Raw genomic sequence first — 19,479 nt, forward strand, 5'->3', positions numbered from 1 at the left:
AGGAATATTAAGCCTGTCCCTGGTAGACTTTGGAGCCTAATTTGGAATCAGTAAATTGCATTGCTGTGTGTAAAGTACTGCCCTCACCCCCTTAAGAGGATGTGGCAGAAGGCCTGAAGCAGTGACTAAGTCAGGGGAGGATTCCTAGGGCAGGTGATATTTGAAAGGAAACCTGAGGCTAAAAAGTTATTGGCTATGTGCACTTATGGGGGAAGAGAAACTCGGAGCAGAGCCTGTACATTAAAGAGTCTGGAGATGCTGCACTAGGTGAGAAGAAAAGGTTTGTGTTTGTTCTGAGAATTCCATTGTGACTCCTATATGTAAACCAGAAAGTATCAGAGACAAGTCTCAATCAACTTAGAGAGTTTGGCCAGGCAGGGTGGCTCACGCCTGTAATCCTAGCACTTTGGGAGGCCGAGGCTGGAAGATCGCTTGAGGCCAGGAGTTTGAGACCAGCCTGGCCAACATGGTGAAACACCATCTCTACTAAAAATACAAAAATTAGCTGGGTATGTGGTGTGCACCTGTAATCCCAGCTTCTTGGGAAGCTGAGGCACCAGAACTGCTTGAACCTGGGAGGCAGAGGTTGCGGTGAGCTGAGGTTGCCACTGCACTCCAGCCTGCGCAACAGAGTGAGACTCTGTCCCCCCAAAAAAGAAAAATTTAGAAAGTTTATTTTGCCAAGGTTACAGGACATGCCCATAACACAGGCTCAGGAGGTCCTAACGACATGTGCCCGGGGTGGTCAGAGTACAGCTTGCTTTTATACATTTTAGGGAGACATACTACATCAATCAATACATGTAAGATTTACTACATTGGTTCCATCTGGCAGAGCAGGACAACTCAAAAGGGGTAGAGGGGCTGCCAGGTCATAGGTACTCTACTCTAGGGGTACCTAGGGGCTGCCAGGTCATAAGTACTGCTGTTCTAAAGCCTCCAAGTAACAGGCTTTAGAGAATAAACTGTAAACATTTCTTATCAGACTTAAGGTCAGTGTTGATGTTAATATTGGAGGGGTATGATGGGGCATGTCCAACCCCCACTTCCCTTCATGGCCTGAACCAGTCTTTCAGGTTAAATTTTAGGGTTCCCCGGCCAAGGAGGAAGTCCATTCAGATGGTTGCAGGGGCCCTTCAAATTTTATTTTTGGTTTATAGATATGAAATAAAGATGCAACTGTATAATGATCATGATGAAATGTGGGTGCTTACTGTGTAGTTGGTGCTGTGCTAAACATGTTACTCAAACATGTTACTTCCATCGTCTTATTTCTCATACCCATCCCACGAGGTGGAGGTCCAACTCTAATCCTCATTTGTAGTAGTTTGCCGAAGCCACAGTAACAAAGCACCATAAACTGGGTGGCTTAAACAGAAATTAACATAAATTATTGTCTCATGGTTCTAGAGGCTAGAAGTCTGAACTCAAGGTGTCTGCAGAGTTGGTTTTTTTTTTTTTTGAGACAGAGTCTCACTCTGTCGCCCAGGCTGGATTACAGTAGCATGATCTTGGCTCATTGCAACCTCCACCTCCCGGGTTCAAGCGATTCTCCTGCCTCAGCCTCTTGAGTAGCTGGGATTAGAGGCACACGCCACCATGCCTAGCTAATTTTTGTATTTTTAGTGGAGACAGGTTTCCCATTTTGGCCAGGCTCTAACTCCTGACCTCAAGTGATCCATCTGCCTTGACCTCCCAAAGTGCTGGGATTACAGGCGTCAGCCACCACGCCTGGTCCTTATTCTTTCTTGCTTTCTAATGACTTAAAGCTAAACATATTTTCCAAACAGAAATCAGAGTGTGTGCTTTTTTACTCATGAACCAACAAGACAGAGTGCTGGTCATTTGGCCTATCCTTGGAAATCTGTGATGTCTGGACATCTTAAGCATAGCATGTAGATGAGTAATACTCAAGCTAGGTTCTGAAGCATAATTTAATTATACTCCTGCATGTTTAAAAGAATTCAGAACCTAAGAATTAAAAGCTGACCCAGAGGCAGGCACAGTGGCTGGCCGGGTGCGGTGATTCACTCCTGTAATCCCAGCACTTTGGGAGGCTGAGGCGGTGGATCACCTGAGGTCAGAGTTCCAGACCAGCCTGACCAACATGGCGAAACCCCATCTCTACTAAAAAACAAAAACAAAAAATTAGCCGGGCATGGTGGTGCACGCCTGTAATCCCAGCTATCCCAGCTACTCGGGAGTTTGAGGCAGGAGAATCGCTTGAATCCAGGAGGTGGAGGTTGCAGTGAGCCTAGATGGCGCCACTGCACTCCAGCCTGAGGGACAGAGCAAGACTTTGCCTCAAAAAAAAAAAAAAAAAAAAAAAAAAGCTGACCCAGAGCCCTAGATCTCTTAACTTTTCACAGCCAAATCTTAAAAGGCTTCTCTGTGCTTTTTGTTCCTTTTCCTCACTATCACCTGCCCTTCTGACACTTTCTCCTCTACCTATGCCAGAAACTTAGAGGCCCAGTAAGTGGTTTCAGGTGTCCTATGGGCTGGGCACAGCACTAAATAAAAGCACTTCCCTTAGCTCTTCCCTTAAACATTGCTGTTTAAGGAAGCTTATTCTTCTTATTTTCAAGACAGGGTCTTGCTCTGTTCCCCAGGCTGGAGTGCAGTGGCATGGTCATAGCTCACTGCAGCCTCCATCCCCTGGCCTCAAGCAATCCTCCTGCTTCAGCCTCCCAAAGTGTTGGGATTATAGGTGTGAGCCACTGCACCAGGCTGGAAGCTTATCTTATGATTTCCATTTCATCTGATAAAATTGAGATGAAGAATTTGTTTCTAGTTCTGGCTGGAATGGGAGGGTTCTTCACTCACATCGGTTTTGATTCTTCACTCATATCAGTTGAATGGTTGGTGACAAAACTTTTCAGTTCAGTCAAAATTTTTATTCATTTAGAGGTAATCTGATTGTGTAGTGAGATTAGGCAATCCCCTTGGGCAGGATTCACCGCCCCCCCCCATCAAAATTATTTGATATTTGAAAAAAATATGCCGGGCACGGTGGTTTACACCTGTAATCCCAGCACTTTGGGAGGCTGAGGTGGGCAGATTGCTTGAGCTCAGGAGTTCGAGACCAACCTGGGCAACATGGTGAAACTCTGTCTCTACAAAAAATACAAAAAAGAAAAAAAAATAGCTGGGTGTGGTGGCGGGCGCCTGTAATCCCAGCTACTTGGGGGTGCTGAGGCAGGAAGATAACATCACTTGCGACCAGGAGGTCCAGACTGCAATGAGCCAAGATTACGCCACTGTACTCCAGTCTGGGTGACAAAGTGAGACCCTGTCTCCAAAAAAATAAAATAGTGATGTTTGAAAAAATATATACAATTTTTATTATAATTATTGCTGTTTGATATTGATATTTGAAATATAATATTGATATACAAGTAATCAAACATTTATGCATATATAAAATTATTTTTACTTCACATCTTAAGACTGGTTACTTAAAATAATTAACTCTGTCAATACGCTTTGAAAGAGGCTTTGTAAATTGTTAAAGTTACATTTGTCTCTTCTGATAGCTGTAGCTCAGCAGAATAAATATGGTAATAGTTGGCTGGGTGCAGTGGCTCACGCCTGTAATCCCAGCACTTTGGGAGGCCAAGGTGGGCATATCAAGAGGTCAGGAGATCGAGACCATCCTGGCTAACACGGTGAAACCCCGTCTCTACCAAAAATGCAAAAAATTAGCCAGGTGGTGGAACGCGCCTGTAGTCCCAGCTACTCGGGAGGCTGAGGCAGGAGAATCACTTGAACCCGGGTGGCAGAGGTTGCAGTGAGCTAAGATCGCGCCACTGCACTCCAGCTTGGGCAACAGAGGGAGACTCCGTCTCAAAAAAAAAAAAAGAAAGAAATATATATATATATGTGTGTGTGTGTGTGTGTGTGTTTCTTCTTTTTTTTCCTAGAGTGTGTATATATATATATAGCAATAAAGAGGGATGCTTTCCCAAGACTTAGAACAAGAAATCAAAATACTTTAGCAACTGAAGGATGATTCAAGCAAAGGCAGAACTCGATCAAGAAGGGAGAAGATATGTAAGAAATAAAGTGTCATTGGGAAGAATAGCTAGGATTGGCTCTGGAAAAAATAATAGGAAAACATTCTGCTTATGTGATTTAGTGTTTACAATGTAAATCTGAAGGACTTCTGAATCTTTTGGAAATAAACCTGGATTGACTTGTTTAAAAACTTAGATCATGTCTCAGTGACAGAGCTCAGCAAAAAACAAAAACAAAAACAAAAAACAGAAACAAACAAAAACTTAGCTTATGACTTTGGAGGTAGGAAAAGCTGAAAGCTCCCTACATTCCTGAAATTAAATGAAAGATTTCACTCTTGTGTTTAACCTGGCCTTCAGATCCTAGATTAGCAAAGAATTTGATGTACCTTCTACAAACCTGATTTTGTTCATTATGACTCCCCACCTTGCTTGCTTTCCTTCACTACTCTAGGAATGTGGAAAAGTTTAGCTGGATGTAGTCCTGGCCTTACCAGCAAGCTCTCCCAGAGAGCATGGGACAGAAAAGCTCAGAGACCAAAACCAGGTGTTAAAATCACACGATTCACTCAACTTGAAAACATAGTGAGAAGCAAGGGGAAAAAGATGGTGTATTAGTCTATTTTCATGCTGCTGATAAAGACATACCCAAGGCTGGGCAATTTACAAAAGAAAGAGGTTTAATTGGACTCACAGTTCCACATGGCTGGGGAGGCCTCACAATCATGGCAGAAGGTAAAAAGCACGTCTCACATGGTGGCAGACAAGAGAAGAGAGCTTGTGCAGGGAAACTCCCTTTTTTAAAACCATCAGATCTCGTGAGACTTATTCACTATCATGAGAACAGGATGGGAGAGACTTGCCCCCTTGATTCAATTACCTCCTACTGGGTCCCTCCCATACCTTGTGGAAATTCAAGATGAGATTTGGGTGGGGACACAGCCAAACCATATCAGATGGAGACTAACAGGTAGGTGAGGATACAAATGGGGTGAGAGATCCACACTTCTGGAACCTTATGCTTGCAGTGTCAGCTTTCCCTGCTGATGGTGTGGTCACAAAAACCAAAGTTAAGGTTGAACAAGGGGCTTCAACGGATGGGAAGTATCTGAAGTCAGCACATGCGTGCTGTGTCGGAAGGATGCAAGGTAGTATGCCTGGCCAATAGCTGTAGGTCATCAGTGATGTGTGTGTGTGTGTGTGTGTGTGTGTGTGTGTGTGTGTGTGTGTGTTTAAGATGGAGTTTCGCTCTTGTTGCCCAGGCTAGAGTGCAATGGCATGATCTTGGCTCACTGCAACCTCCGCCTCCTGGGTTCAAGCCATTCTCCTGCCTCAGCCTCCCAAGTAACTGGGGCTACAGGCATGCGCCACCACACCCAGCTAATTTTTCTATTTTTAGTAGAGATGGGGTTTCACCATCTTGGCTAGGCAGGTCTCAAACTCCTGACTTCGTGATCCATCCGCTTCAGCCTCCCAAAGTGCTGGGATTACAGGCATGAGCCACTGCGCCCGGCCTGATCTGTGTTTTATCTACATTTTGGGGCAGAGTATATGTGGGGCCAGAACTGAACATGATGGATGTCACCTATGGGTGATCAATTTAGGAATGACATAGCTGTCAATCTTGGGGTAACATGAACTGAGCACTATTATATATTAATATTTATGAAGTGTCTATTATTAACAATGTAAATCATAATCTAGAGAAATACTTTATATATAATTATATATTATATAAACAATATATAGTTGACCGGGTGTGGTGGCTCACGCCTGTAATCCTAGCACTTTGGAAGGCCGAGGTGGGTGGATCACCTGAGGTCAGGAATTTGAGACCAGCCTGGCCAACATGGTGGAACCCTGTCTGTACTAAAAAATACAAAATTAGCCGGCGTGGTGGTGCATGCCTGTAATTCCAGCTACTTGGGAGGGTGAGGCAGAATTGCTTGAACTCAGGAGGCAGAGGTTGCAGTGAACCAAGATCATGCCATGGCACTCCAGTCTGGGTGACAAGAGCAAAAACTCCATCTCAAATAAATAAATAAATAACAGCATATAATTATACAAATTATATTTTTATAAAATTGTATTATATAATAAATATAATTTTTATATATTATATATGAATATATATGCCTTTATATATTATATATAAATATACATAAAGTATAATTTTGTATTATATATTATATGTAATATACAATTATAAGTTAAATATTTATTAAATTTACTATTAAGTAAATATTGTAAGATTTAAAATTTATTTCATTCTTCCATTTCTTTGTATGTATAAGTAAAACTCTCATTTGTTTCATTCTTTTAATCTATATTTAACACAGGAATATTCTATTCTGTTTAACATATCTTACAGGTTATTATCTTACATGTCTTACAACTTACTGTTTACACTTAACACATCTTATGAATTCTGCATGAGTCTTACAAGCTACTTATTTCCTCATTATCTATGCTAAATGAATCAGGAGTTTCATTCATCTGATTTTTAAATTGTCCTCTATACTAGTTTGAAGGAGAACTTTAAATGAAAGTATTTATTCAGCCAATTATGGTATATTCATACAAATGGAATATTATGCAGTTAGAAAAAATGGTGATATAGATCTAGTTCATGAAACAAATAGTCAAACTCTATTCTTATGTAGAAATAGGTTGCAAAAGAGCAAAGTTGGTGTATCCCAAGTGTATACCCCAGGTGTCTAAGTTGTGTACAATATGTACCTATTTGTCTGTGCAGAGAGATACCTGGAAAGGTGCTCAGTAGTTGGCTCTGGATGGTGACATTTTAGTTGTACTTTACCACTTTTTGGTGATCTACTTACTGTATAGTTTGAGTGAATAAACAATTATCACTTACATTAAAAACTGAAATCCAAATGTGTGTTTGTACAAACATATGTAAATAACATAAAAAGAATTGTAAGACCAGACCCTTTTCTTCTGAAAAACGTACACAGCATTTTGCAAATAATTATTTTTTAAAAAGTATCTTTATTTTAAAACATTTTTAGCTGAGTGCGGTGGCTCAGGCCTGTAATCCCTGCACTTTGGGAGGCCAAGGCAGGTGGATTGCCTCAGTTCAGGAATTCAAGACCAGCCTGGGTAACATGGCGAAACCCCATCTCTACCCAAAATACAAAAATTAGCTGGGCATGGTGGTGCACGCCTATGTTCCCAGTTACTTGAGAGGCTGAGGTGGGAGGATCACTTGAGCCTGGGAGGCAGAGGTTGCAGTGACCTGAGATTGTATCAGTGCACTCCAGCCTGGGCAAAAGAGTGAGAGACCCTGTCTCCAAAAAAAAAAAAAATTGAGATGGGGTTTCACCATGTTGCCCAGACTGAACTCAAATCCCTGAGCTCAAGCCATCCATCCACCTCAGCCCTCCCAAAGTGCTGGGATTACAGGCGTGCGTGAGCTGCCATGCCCAGCTGCAAATAATTATTTTTTTAAACTTCAAAATGTTTTACCTGACTTCAAAATTGTAATCTTTCTGTCTTGTGTCAGAGAATTGTAATGATGTCCCTTTAGCAGAATTTCCTAAACCTCTCCCATGATGAGAATCACCTTGGGGGGGCATGTGAACGCTGTCAGATCCCAACGCCCTTCTCAGACCCACTGAATTGGAATCTCTAGCAAGGGACCTAGGACACTGGTTTTAACAAGTGCCTCTGGTGATTCCTATCATCAGAGAAATTTAGGACACTGTCTTATAGAACCATAAATTTTATGAGCCACGTTTTCAATTTTTATTGAACATCTCCCGGAGGTGCCTTTTCCAGGCCAGTTTCCTTTGTTTAAAGAGGCCCATGCAAATTTGCATGGCTACCCTGGAAAGCTATTTGCTTGGAGGTTTTTTCTAAGGCCACTTTCAGATCCGAAAATTCTTCGTGAATCTAAGATACTCTTCAACTTTAATCTGTGTTGATCGAGGATCCTGAATTCTTAGAGCTAGCCGATTCTGGTGATACGTTTTTTAAAGCAATTCAGGAATGCAGAGGGCCCTCTGGTTTCCCCAGAGTACTGGACAGTCCCCTGGGCCTTGCTCACCTTATATTCCCTCTTAGAGCCCCTGAGAGGAGGGCCTTTTTATTTAGTGAAAATTTTTGTTTACTGAAGTGTTTTTCTTAAAGTATTTTGGGGGTGAAGGGAGCTCTGAAACTCAGTTAGACAATAGAACGGCATTTGAATCAAGGATTCTCTCGTTGGAGTCAAATCGCATTTGTGGCATTGACCTTTTTAATATTTCATAGGAAGAGTTTCACAAACTTGATTCCCCAGCATTGCTTGGATAAAACTCACTTTAGTTGCTGCGAGAGCAAAAATCGTCTTGCATTCTGTTAAAAGAAGCTAAAAGGAAAGCAACAATAACAGCCACACCTCTCCTCCCACCCCATGCAATTGTTTTACTGGGTAGAGGCAAAGAATAGAGGGGCCGGAAAGCCGGGAAGTGAATGGGCTTTGAATCTGACAGACCTGGACTTGGATTTTTTTTCTTTTTTTTGAGATGGAGTCTTGCTCTGTTGCTCAGGCTGGAGTGTAGTGGTGCGATCTTGGCTCACTGCAAACTCCGCCTCCCAGGTTCAAGCGATTCTCCTGCCTCAGCTTCCCGAGTAGCTGGGATTACAGGCGCCCATCATTACGCCCGGCTAATTATATTTTTAGTAGAGACGGGGGTGTCACCACATTGGCCAGGCTGGTCTTGAACTCTTGGCCTCAAGTGATCCGCCTGCCTTGGCCTCCCAAAGTGCTGGGATTACAGGCTTGAGCCACGGCGCCTGGCTGGATTCTTTCTTTTTTTGAGACAGGGTCTCAGTCTGTCACTGAGGCTGGAGGGCAGTGGCACAATCACGGCTACTGCAGCCTCAACCTCTTGGACTCAAGTGATCCTTCTGTCTCAGCCTCCGGAGTAGCTGGGACTTCAGGTGTGTGCCATCACGCTGGCTCATTTACTTTTATTATTTTTATTTTTTGTAGAGACAGGGTCTTCCTATGTTGCCTAGGCTGGTCTTGAACTCCTGGGCTCATGTGATCCTCTCACCTTGGTCTCCCAAAGTGCTGTGATTACAGGTGTGGCCACCATGCCCGGTTTGGATTCCATCTGCTTGAGGACGACCATGGGCAAGCTGCTTTCTCTGAAGCATAGTTTCTTCACGTATAAAGCAGGGGCAAGAATACTGACTATATAGTCACTACATTGAATGACTTAGTATAGTATATGAAAAGCTCTTGGCACAGAATATGCATTTAGTCAATCATTGTTTATCAGAGTTTCTGCTTCTGTTTGTTTGTTTCTCAGTGGAGGGCTAACAAGGGGTCTCTATCCCCGAAAAGAGAGTGTGGCTTTCATATATTCTGCAGTGTAAACAGCAGTAAAATAGTAAAAGCTGTCATACTTTGGAGCACCTTGGAGTGCCTCTGAGGACCCAGGGTGTCCTGCCAGGAAGAAGTGCTCCCTCCTCCATGTTGCAAAGCACGCTCCCCAGCAGGTATGTCTAAACTAGAATGTGTGCCATAGGATGCTTCTTGGCTTTCCAGGAGTGGATCAGGGTTACGCTCTGCCTCAGCCCCAGGCGGAGCACCACCGTGGCCTCTGCCCACCAGCCTGAGCACACCCAGATGAGCCCTATAAGTCACCTAGGAGTCTGCATGTGGTCAGCCTAGACTACAGTCATCTCCTTCCAACCCAGGACTCTCCCCAAACACCAGTCTAGGGCACCCCAGCTTCTTAATCCGTTCAGGCCATAGCTGACTCTGAATTGCACAGCTAATTCTTTTTTATTTTTTTTGAGGCAGGGTCTTGCTCTGGCACCCAGGCTGGAGTGCAGTGGTATGATCTCGGCTAGGCAGCCTCTGCTTTCCAGGCTCAAGCCATCCTCTTGCTTCAGCCTCCCAAGTAGCTGGAACTACAGGTGTGTACCACCAGGCCTAGCTGTTTTTTGTAGAGATCAGGTCTTGCTATGTTGCCCAAGGCTGGTCTTGAACTCCTGGGCTCAAACAATCCTCCCATCTTGGCCTCCCAAAGTGCTGGGATTACAGGCGTGAGCCATCTGCCTAACCTTATTTACTGTTTTTAATTAAAACAACACAGGGCCAGGCACCGTGGCTCATGCCTGTAATCACAGCACTTTGGGAGACCAAGGTAGGAGGATAGCTAGAAGCCAGGAGTTTGAGGCCAGCCTGTGCAACATAGCAAGACCTCATCTCTACTAAAAATAATTTTTTTTTCTGAGTAGCTGGGATTACAGGCATGCGCCACCATTCCTAGCTAAGTTTTGTATTTTTAGTAGAGACGGGGTTTCACCATGTTGGCCAGGCTGGTCTTGAATTCCTGGCCTCAAGTGATCTGCCTCCCAAAGTGTTGGGATTACAGGCGTGAGCCACCCTGCCCAGCCTTAAAAATATATTTTTTAAAAAATTAGCCAGGCCTGGTGGCATGGGCCTGTAGTCCCAGCCACTTGGGAGGCTGAGGTGGAAGGACTGCTTGAGCCCAGGAGTTGGAGGTTGCTGTGAGCTATGATTGTGCCACTGCACTCCAGCCTGGGCCAGAGTGAGACTTTTTCTGAAAAATAAATAAAATAGGCTGGGTGCAGTGGCTCACGCCCATAATCCTAGCACTTTGGGAGGCCAAGACGGGAGAATCACTTGAGGTCAGGAGTTCAAAACCAGCCTGGCCAACATGGTGAAACCCCGTCTCTACGAAAAAAAAACCCCAGAAAAATTAGCTGGGCGTGGTGGCACATGTTTGTAATCCCAGTTTGGGAGGCTGAGGCAGGATAATTGCTTGAACTCAGGAGGCGGAGGTTGCAGTGAGCCTAGATCATGCCACTGCACCCCAGCCTGGGCAACAGCAAGACTGTCTCAAAAAAATAAAAATAAAAATAAATAAATAAAAATAATACTGTAGTAGGATCTCATTTTTGTAAACATTTTTCGTTTCTTGATAGTCATCCATGTGGTCTTCTGTCTGTATTTATGTCTGGAATGTTCACCTAATGTCGAAGACAGGTATTAGGACTTTAGTTTTTAAATTTCTTGGTGCTCTTCTGAACTCCTCAGATGCTTTATAATGAGCACCTTATTCTTGCAAAACTCAGTGGTCTAAAAAATTAACAAAAATGAAAATAGTTTTTAGTAACTATGGAACAATGTAAATAGCCTTACACCTTAAGTTACTTGCTTTAATAAATAGAAGAATGTCTACCTGGCCTGGTGTGGTGGCTCACGTCTGTAATCCCAGCACTTTGGGAGGCCAGGAGGCTGAAGCAGGCAGATCAATTGAGGCTAGGAGTTCAAGACCAGCTTGGCCAACGTGGTGAAACTCCACCTCTACTAAAAATACAAAAATTAGCTGGGCATGGTGGCACATGCCTGTAATCCAGCTACTTGGGAGGCTAAGGCACGATAATTGCTTGGACCTGGGAGGCAGAGGTTATGGTGAGCCAAGATTGCACCACTGCACTCCAGCCTGGGCAAGAGAGCGAGAGTCTGTCAAAAAAAAAAAAAAAAAAAAAAAAAGAAGAAGAAGAATGTCTGCATGAAAATTTGTTCTGTTCTTTGAGATACTAGAAACGTAGATGCCAACATGTTGGGTTTAATGGCAAAAACCGCAATTACTGTTGCACCAACCTAAAATAATTGAAAAGTGGCAATTTAGAGCAGCTTTGTTCTTTCTACATAATATCAAGATGTGGGAACAATCCTGAAGACAGGTAGTCTGAAAATTACTTATGAGTGATCCACTGAATGTTTCTAAAGGAAAAGCAAGAATCTTCAGTTGCCCAAAAGATGGAGGAGGTCTGAGAGTTCTTAGAGTGGTTTAGAATGTGTTCCTCTGTGCTGGAAGATAGCTTGAAAATACTTTGCTGTCTTTGTAATCTTTATACATCTATGATTGCTATAAAGTCAGCTTTGTTCTCTATTTCTAGAACCATCATGTATTGGAATGAGGAGCATCTCAATTCACAGGTCTATTATTTCTGGGGGTGGGTGTCAGAGGGCATATGGCATTAGAAGCAGCTCTGTGTACAACTGAAAACAGTGTCGAAGCTATTTAGGATCTGGGAAGTGTACAAGTTAATTACCCCCACCCCCAAAAAAGAAAAAAGAGGAGGACTTTAACAAACTTTGAAAGTGATCATGAGGGCAGGACGTGGTGGCTCATGCCTGTAATCCCAGCGCTTTGGGAGGCTGAGGCAGGTGGATCACCTGAGGTCAGGAGATCGAGACCATCCTGGCCAACACGGTGAAACCCCATCTCTACTAAAAATACAAAAATTAGCCAGGTGTGGTGGTGGGCGCCTGTAGTCCCAGCTACTCAGGAGGCTGAGGCAGGAGAATCGCTTGAACCCGGGAGGCAGAGGTTGCAGTGAGCTAAGACGGCGCCATTGCACATTGCAATCCAGCCTGAGCAACAAGCGCGAAACTGTCTCAAAAAAAAAAAGAAAGAAGAAAGTAATATATAATAACTAAAAGTGAAAGCATAAGGGGGAAGCAGAACGTTAGATGCCGCTCTCCTGGAGGTAATCACAGGGGCCATTGAGTGGGGTGATTATTGTGGGAGGAAGCCTGCAGGTGAACCTGGTGGTTATTGTTAACTGGTGTTTGGACTGAGGAAGATGGGTGGAGCCAGGAGAGGAGATGAGGCTACCTGGAAGTGGGGGCGGGGACGGGGGAGGACACAAGGCCTTTACTGAAAAAACATCAGGTCCTTCTGGCGGAGTTTTAGCTGCTGCCTCAGCACTTTAGTCATCTCTGTAGTTGAGCAATTCTCCTAACGTGTCACAATGTGTTTACATATCGTTGTCTTCAACACACTGTGAGCAGGCTCCCTTTTATCAATTGTCATTATCTTCTGTATAGCTACCCCAGGGTATATGGTAGGCATTCAAGAAAGGTTTGTTAAAGGAGAGTTACGATTCCAGTCTACTTTACAGTGTACACGTTAACTAAATTGTTTGGTGAACCTGTAAACTTTTCTCTTTTTTTTTTTTTTTGGGGGGGGGAGATGGAGTTTCACTCTTGTCGCCCAGGCTGGAGTGCAGTGGCGTGATCTTGGCTTACTGAAACCCCCACCTCCCAAGTTCAAGTGATTCTCCTGCCTCAGTCTCCCAAGTAGCTGGGACTACAGGCGCCTGCTACCACGCCAGCTAATTTTTTTGTATTTTTAGTAGAGACGGGGTTTCACCATGTTAGTCAGGGTGGTCTCGAACTCCTGATCTCAGTTGATCCACCCGCCTCGGCCTCCCAAAGTTCTGGGATTACAGGCGTGAGCCACCGTACCCAGCTGAACTTGTAAACTTTTCAGTGTTAGTTTTCTTTGCTCCCAGTTGATGATACTTTATAACCATATTGCAGATATATACATATATATATATACACACACACAGATATGTGTTTCTTAAGATCTCCACATTCTTGAGAAAATATGACTAAAAGGCATTTAGTTTATCTCATTAAGGTCTTCTGACCAACTTATTTCTTATTTTTTGAGACAGTGTCTCTCTCTGTCACCTAGGCTGCAGTATAGTGGTGCAGTCATAGCTTACTGCAGCCTCAAACTCCTGGGCTCAAGCAATCCTCTCCCCTCAGTCCTCCAGTAGCTGGGACTACAGGCACATGCTACCATGCCCAGGTAATTTTATTTTATTATTATTTTTTGTAGAGACAGAATCTCACTATGTTGTCCAGGCTGGACTCAAATCCCTAGGCTCAAGCAATCCTCCCGTCTAGCCTCCCAAAGTGCTGGGATTACAAGCATTAGCCCCTGCACCCAGCTGACCAACCTATTTCAGAGACCTTATATATTGTAATATACACTGAAAAGTTGAAAAAAATTGTCCATTGCACAAACAATAACTAAATTTAAAAAGAAAAATATATGCACAAGCCTGTCTTTTCATGAAGTCATTTTTTTGCATACTTTCCAGTTTTTATTTTTTTATAATTTTATCACTGTCATCATCATACATTAGATGTAATTTGTGTTTTTTTGTTGATAATTATAGCATTATCATTCTCCTTGTTGTATAGACTTATTACAATTTTAAATGATGGTCTGCTATGCCAATTATGTTGATTTACTGTAATTTAATAGCCCAGCCCACCATCATTGGACATTGGTGGTTTCCATCATTCATTATTAGATATAGGCATATAGTGAAGTGCTGCCTCACACCTAGTCATCCTCTGTAATCTAACCTCCAGTCGTATCTTTCCATTGAAAAGCTCTGGCCAAGATAAGCAGTGGTCCTCCACTTAATGAACATCATCAGTTCTTACCTTAACTGACCTCCTCGAAATTCCATGTTGTTGGCCTCTCCCTCTTTCCTGAAGTTTGTTCTTTCCTTGGCTTTTTGGACACTCTCCTCCAGAAGCGTTTTCTTTCCTTTCTGGCAGCTCCTCTTTGGTCTCTGTTCTGGCAACTCAAGTCTGCCCCCTAAATATTGGCATTCCCAGAGATGAGTCCTGTCCTTAGTCCTCTCTTGGCTTAATCTACATCATGTCTCTGAATGTGGGATTGTCCCCTCCCAAGACTTCAACTTTTATGATACATTGATGATACCCAAATCACTCCCAAATCTCTCTACTCAAATACTCATCAGTGCCTAGCACATAGGAGACACTTGATACATATTTGTTAAATTACTGAACATTTTCACCTGGATGACCCATAGCACTTGAAAATCAGTCTGTAACTAAACTCATCATCCTTCTTCAAGCTCCTCCCAAGATCTGCTCCCACTCCTGTGTTCTGTTTTGATAAAAGCCACCATCATCTCCTTTAAGTAAGCCAGAAACCTGAGAGTCAGCGTAGGCTCACTTCCCGCTCACGTCTCCCCATATCTAGTCAGGCAGTCATCCAGCCTGCTGATCTACTTCCTTAGTTTCTCTAGAATCTGGCTCCCTTTTGTCTAACACTGCCTAACTTCATAGCCACGTCATCTTTCACCTGCATTCCCACAAAAATGCATTTTTTGCCCGTCTTGTCATTCTTACTAACATTCTCCTCCCCACCAACCCCTGTCCCCCACCAACTGTCAAATCCATCTTTATACCTGCCTGGGCAACTTCACCTTCTGGCACCTCAAGAGTAAGCCTGCTGTCTCTTCCTTCCTTACTTCTCTCTGTGTTATTTATTCCCCTTACCTGGAAGGCTTTTTTTCCTTCTTTGTGTCTTAAAAACTCATTCCGACCTCTCCTTTAGAATGTATAAGCAACCCCATCTCTGGAAAGCCTTCCCTAAGTCTCTCCTGCTAGACCACTCTGAGCCTGCCAGGAATCTCAGTGCTTACACAGTTTATCATTACTTGTTGATTGTCTACTGCAATAGACTGAGTTTCCTAAGGCAGGATCCTGAGTATTTTATCAAGGGGTTGACAGAGGTGTTCAGTAAGTACCTGTTGAGTAGAAGATTTTTTTTTTTTTTTGAGACGGAATCTCGCTCTGTCACCAGGCTGGAGTGCAGTGGTGCAATCTCGTCTCACTGTAACCTCCGCCTCTTGGGTTCAAGCGATTCTCCTGCCTCAGCCTCCTGAACAGCTGGGACTACAGGCGTGCGCCACCACGCCCAGCTAATTTTTGTTATTTTTAGTAGAGATGGGGTCTCACCATGTTGGCCAGGATGGTCTTGATTTCTTGACCTCGCGATCTGTCCGCCTCGACCTCCCAAAGTGCTGGGATTACAGGCATGAGCCACCGCGCCCTGCCGAGTAGAAGTTCTTTGGATAAACACATTCTAGGAGTGGGGTTAAAATGCGCAAACCCACATGTGAAGAAGATGACTAATAAATTGTTTCTCCAAAGAGTTGTATTGATTTACACTGCCACCAGCAAAAAAGCTAATATATCAACTGAACCGTGTTTCTAACAACCATTTACTGAATGCTTATCATCTGTCAGGTGTTGTGCCAGAAGAATGGAGTTTGTCTATAAATATTTCATCATTTCGAGTAGTGCAGTCCAACAGAACTTTCTGCATTGATGGAAATATTCTATATTTGCACTGTCCAATAGGGTAGCTATTAGCCACATGTGGCTTCTGAGCCCTTGAAATGAGACAAGTGTGACTGAAGAACTGAATTTGTCATTTCCTCTAATTTTAGTTAATTTACATGTAAATGTAAACACTTACTGGTGGCAAGTGGTCATCTTATTGAACAGTGCCGTTCTAGAGAGAAAAAAGGAAATCAGTTAGTAGATGTAACTGCCACATTCTGGATTATTTTTTAAATGTTAGTGGCTCTAAGCCCACATCATTAAGGTGTGGCCACCTTTCAAGTGCTATCATTTTTATTAGTCAGCACCACCTAATTTGGGAAATATTTTATTTTTTTTCCTTTTTTTTGATTAAAACAATTTTTAAAAAATAGAGATGGGGTCTCACTATGTTGCCCAGACTGGTCTCAAACTCGTGGGCTCAAGTGATTCTCCTGCCTTGCCTTCCCAAAGTGCTGGGATTACAGGCATGAGCCACCGTGCCTGGCCAGATTTGGGAAACATTTTATAAATAGGTGCTTAGATCAGGAGAGCAATGCCTTACATCAGGAATACAACCAAAATGTCTAAGTCTGGAGACTCGAGGCAAAGTGGGAAACGTTACTCACAGTGCTTTTTATCCAGAGGCGTGGACTTAAGTTACTCCAAAGGAGCCCAGAAGCATAACACTTCTGGAGAGGCATCTACTGGACTTGTTTTTCCACGAAACTTCTAGACTTGTTTTGATCAGGCAGGAAGTGAAGCAACTTTTCAGGGAGAGAGCCCAGCATCTGCATCTCCTCTGGGACAGACCACACCTTTTACCTTCTACTTGTGAGCCTAGGACGAGTTTTGCTTTCCAATTAAGGGAAGAGCAGGGCAGGCAAAACTATTCTCTTACAAGATGGTTTTTTAAGATTTCAAACCCAAGGTTATATTTTTAATCGGTACCTGTTTGGATTCTCCAAATTAATTTATATGCTCTTAAAATAAAGACACTTAACGTCACTGCACAATTCTTTGCACATGGAGGACTTCGAAACGAATAAGCACACTGAATTGCATTAGATGAATCCTGTCAGATAAGCACTTGTGACCTGCTGGCAACCTTTTATAAGCTGATGATGGGAGAGGAGTTTCAATCTCTTTATTGGAGTTGTTGGAAATGTGCCAAAGAGATAACCTGGAATATATTGTCCTGAAAAGTCCTGTTTTAATATTTAATACGAACATCTTATACCCTCGGAATTCGGGTAGGCAGTTGTTGGGCTGAGAAATGTGGGGTACAAGGCCGTGTATGTGTTGGTTAGCCGGGCAGGCCTCTAGACAGGACCTAAAACTTTGAGGTTTTCCCAGTTCGACTCTTCGTAGGAGAACTGAAGCTGCCTGTGTGAGGCCCTGCGAACCTCGCCAAAAAGTCTTCCTACAGGATGCCCCCGCGACCTCACCGGGGAAACACCGCGGACAGTCGGGCCAGCAGCGCCCGGAGCTCACTCCAGGTCTCCAAACTTGCAGCACTTCCCAGAGCGCGCGCGCTCGGAGCGGGACCTGCTTGCTCCAGTGTACGCCGCGGAGCGAACCATCGGGCTGGCGGGGGTGGAGGGGTGCAGGCGTGGGGGCTGCGGGCCGCTCGGGCCTTGGGCTTCTCCTGCCGCCGCCGCCGCCTCCCGCCCCCGGCCAGGAGTCGCGCGTGACGCGGTTCGCCGCGGGAGCCTCGAAGGCGCGGCGCCGGCGAGCCCTTCCCCGGCAGGCGCGTGGGTGGTAGCGGCCAATTTGACAGTTTCCCGGGCCGGGCAGCCAGCGCGGAGGCGCCACGCTCGGGTCGGGGGCGGGCTGACGCCGCCGCCGCCGCGGGAGGAGGGACAAAGGGGTGGGTCCCCGCGGGTCGGCACCCCGGCGGTTGGGCTGCGGGTCAGAGCACTGTCCGGTGGTGCCCAGGAGGAGTAGGAGCAGGAGCAGAAGCAGAAGCAGAAGCGGGGTCCGGAGCTGCGCGCCTTCGCGGGACCTGCGTCCGAAATGCCGGTGCGAGGAGACCGCGGGTTTCCGCCCCGGCGGGAGCTGTCAGGTTGGCTCCGCGTAAGTGCCTCCTTGTGCCGCGCGGTTGGGAGGAGGGTCGTGAGCGTGAGCGTGGGAGCGCTGGGGGCTCTGCTCGCGTGCTGCTCTGAAGTTGTTCCCCGATGCGCCGTAGGAAGCTGGGGTTCTCCCATCCGGACGTGGGACGCAGGGGAGGGGTAGGTTTCACCGTCCGGGCTGATGACTCGTGGCCTCCGGGGCTCCTGGAACCTTTACTCTGAAGTCACTTGGGCTGGAGATTAAGGCGCGAGTAGGGGACACTGTCTTGAACCCGGTGTCCTGGATTTCTGCTGGCTTGGAGGCATCTCGTGTCTGTTGTGTCGCTTGCATGTCTTTGTGTTTTCCTTCTCTATTTCAAACCACACTCGGTATTGATGCAAAGTTACAGGCTTGTGTACGTGAGAGAAACTGAAAACTCATCACAGAGCAGAATCCCTTTTCCCTTTCAATCAGCTGCGTCTGTAATAGAAGTAAAAGTTTTTTTTTTTTTTTTTTTTTTTTTTTCCCCAGTAGGGAATGGGGATGGAGGTTTGGAAGGACCCACAAAAGAGGAGTGTGATGAATGCTTTGTATTCTAGTACTAGCCTACCTGTCACCAGTTCTTTTTATGTCTTCATTTGTCAAGTTTCTGCTTTTACACGGTAGTTTAAGTTATAAATAATCAGGGATTTCTACCACAGGGTTTTAACATTCTTGAAATGTGGACAAACTTGGGAGTGAGTGCTCCCGCGCTTAGTAATGGAATACAGCCTCCCACCTCTATTTCAGCTTCAGTTCTTAGGCTAGGCTGCTTTTCTGGCAGCTGTCTGGCCTGAGTAATGATGGTTGTGGTTTCCCTGAAGTTCCCAGCGGAGAGTCATCCCATGGTAGAAACTGCCTTGCGCTTCTCACTCACGCTCTCAGCCCGGGGAATCCCAGCGGGGAGGAGGGAGGGAGGTCGTTTTCTTCAGCTCCCCAGGTGGTCTGTGCTGGGTGTGCTGACGGTCCTTTTGGGAAAACAGGTCCACCTTTGCCAGCGTAATTCAGAAAGAGATGTAATTTTCTGAGAGCACACACCTGGGCAGGAGATCGCTTGAAGTGAGAAATTCGTAGTGGTAAATGTATTTGTAGCAAAGTACCACTGCATATCCTGCTTGAGAGGATGAAATTTGATTATTTAGTAAGTTTTCATGAACAACTCCACTTCAGTGTGGGGATTACGCAGATGAGCAAGAGCGTGGCTCTGTCACACAGTCCCGTTGGGAAAGCCTGCAACTCATTAAGAATCCGATGAGTGCCATTTAGAAATATGGACAGGGTACTGGAGCTTCCTCATTGTGGGGAGATGGCAGAAGCGGAGGAGCTTTACTAAAGCACCGGTGGCTTTTGAGGTGTTTCTTGTGTTTTTTTTCAGAACTACTT

At 44.7% G+C, this 19,479-nt stretch overlaps 1 protein-coding gene across 8 annotated transcripts in view; it reads left to right on the top strand.

The window, feature by feature from the left end:
- TJP2 (tight junction protein 2) overlaps positions 1-19,479 on the top strand; it is a 153,968-nt gene that overhangs the window by 55,170 nt on the left and 79,319 nt on the right. For 2 of the 8 annotated variants that reach the window (XM_003824749.6, XM_034967611.3), the window contains exon 1: positions 17,781-18,081. The exons of 5 other annotated variants lie outside the window; for them this stretch is intronic. In XM_003824749.6, coding sequence (XP_003824797.1) covers positions 18,022-18,081 — 60 coding nt within the window. In that variant the 5' untranslated portion in view covers positions 17,781-18,021. Of the gene's footprint in view, positions 1-17,696; positions 18,082-19,479 lie in introns of those variants that run through there. One more of the 8 variants, XM_003824750.5, reaches the window with a different exon arrangement.

Source organism: Pan paniscus, chromosome 11, assembly GCF_029289425.2.
Source record: "Pan paniscus chromosome 11, NHGRI_mPanPan1-v2.0_pri, whole genome shotgun sequence".
Classification (NCBI taxonomy): domain Eukaryota; kingdom Metazoa; phylum Chordata; class Mammalia; order Primates; family Hominidae; genus Pan; species Pan paniscus.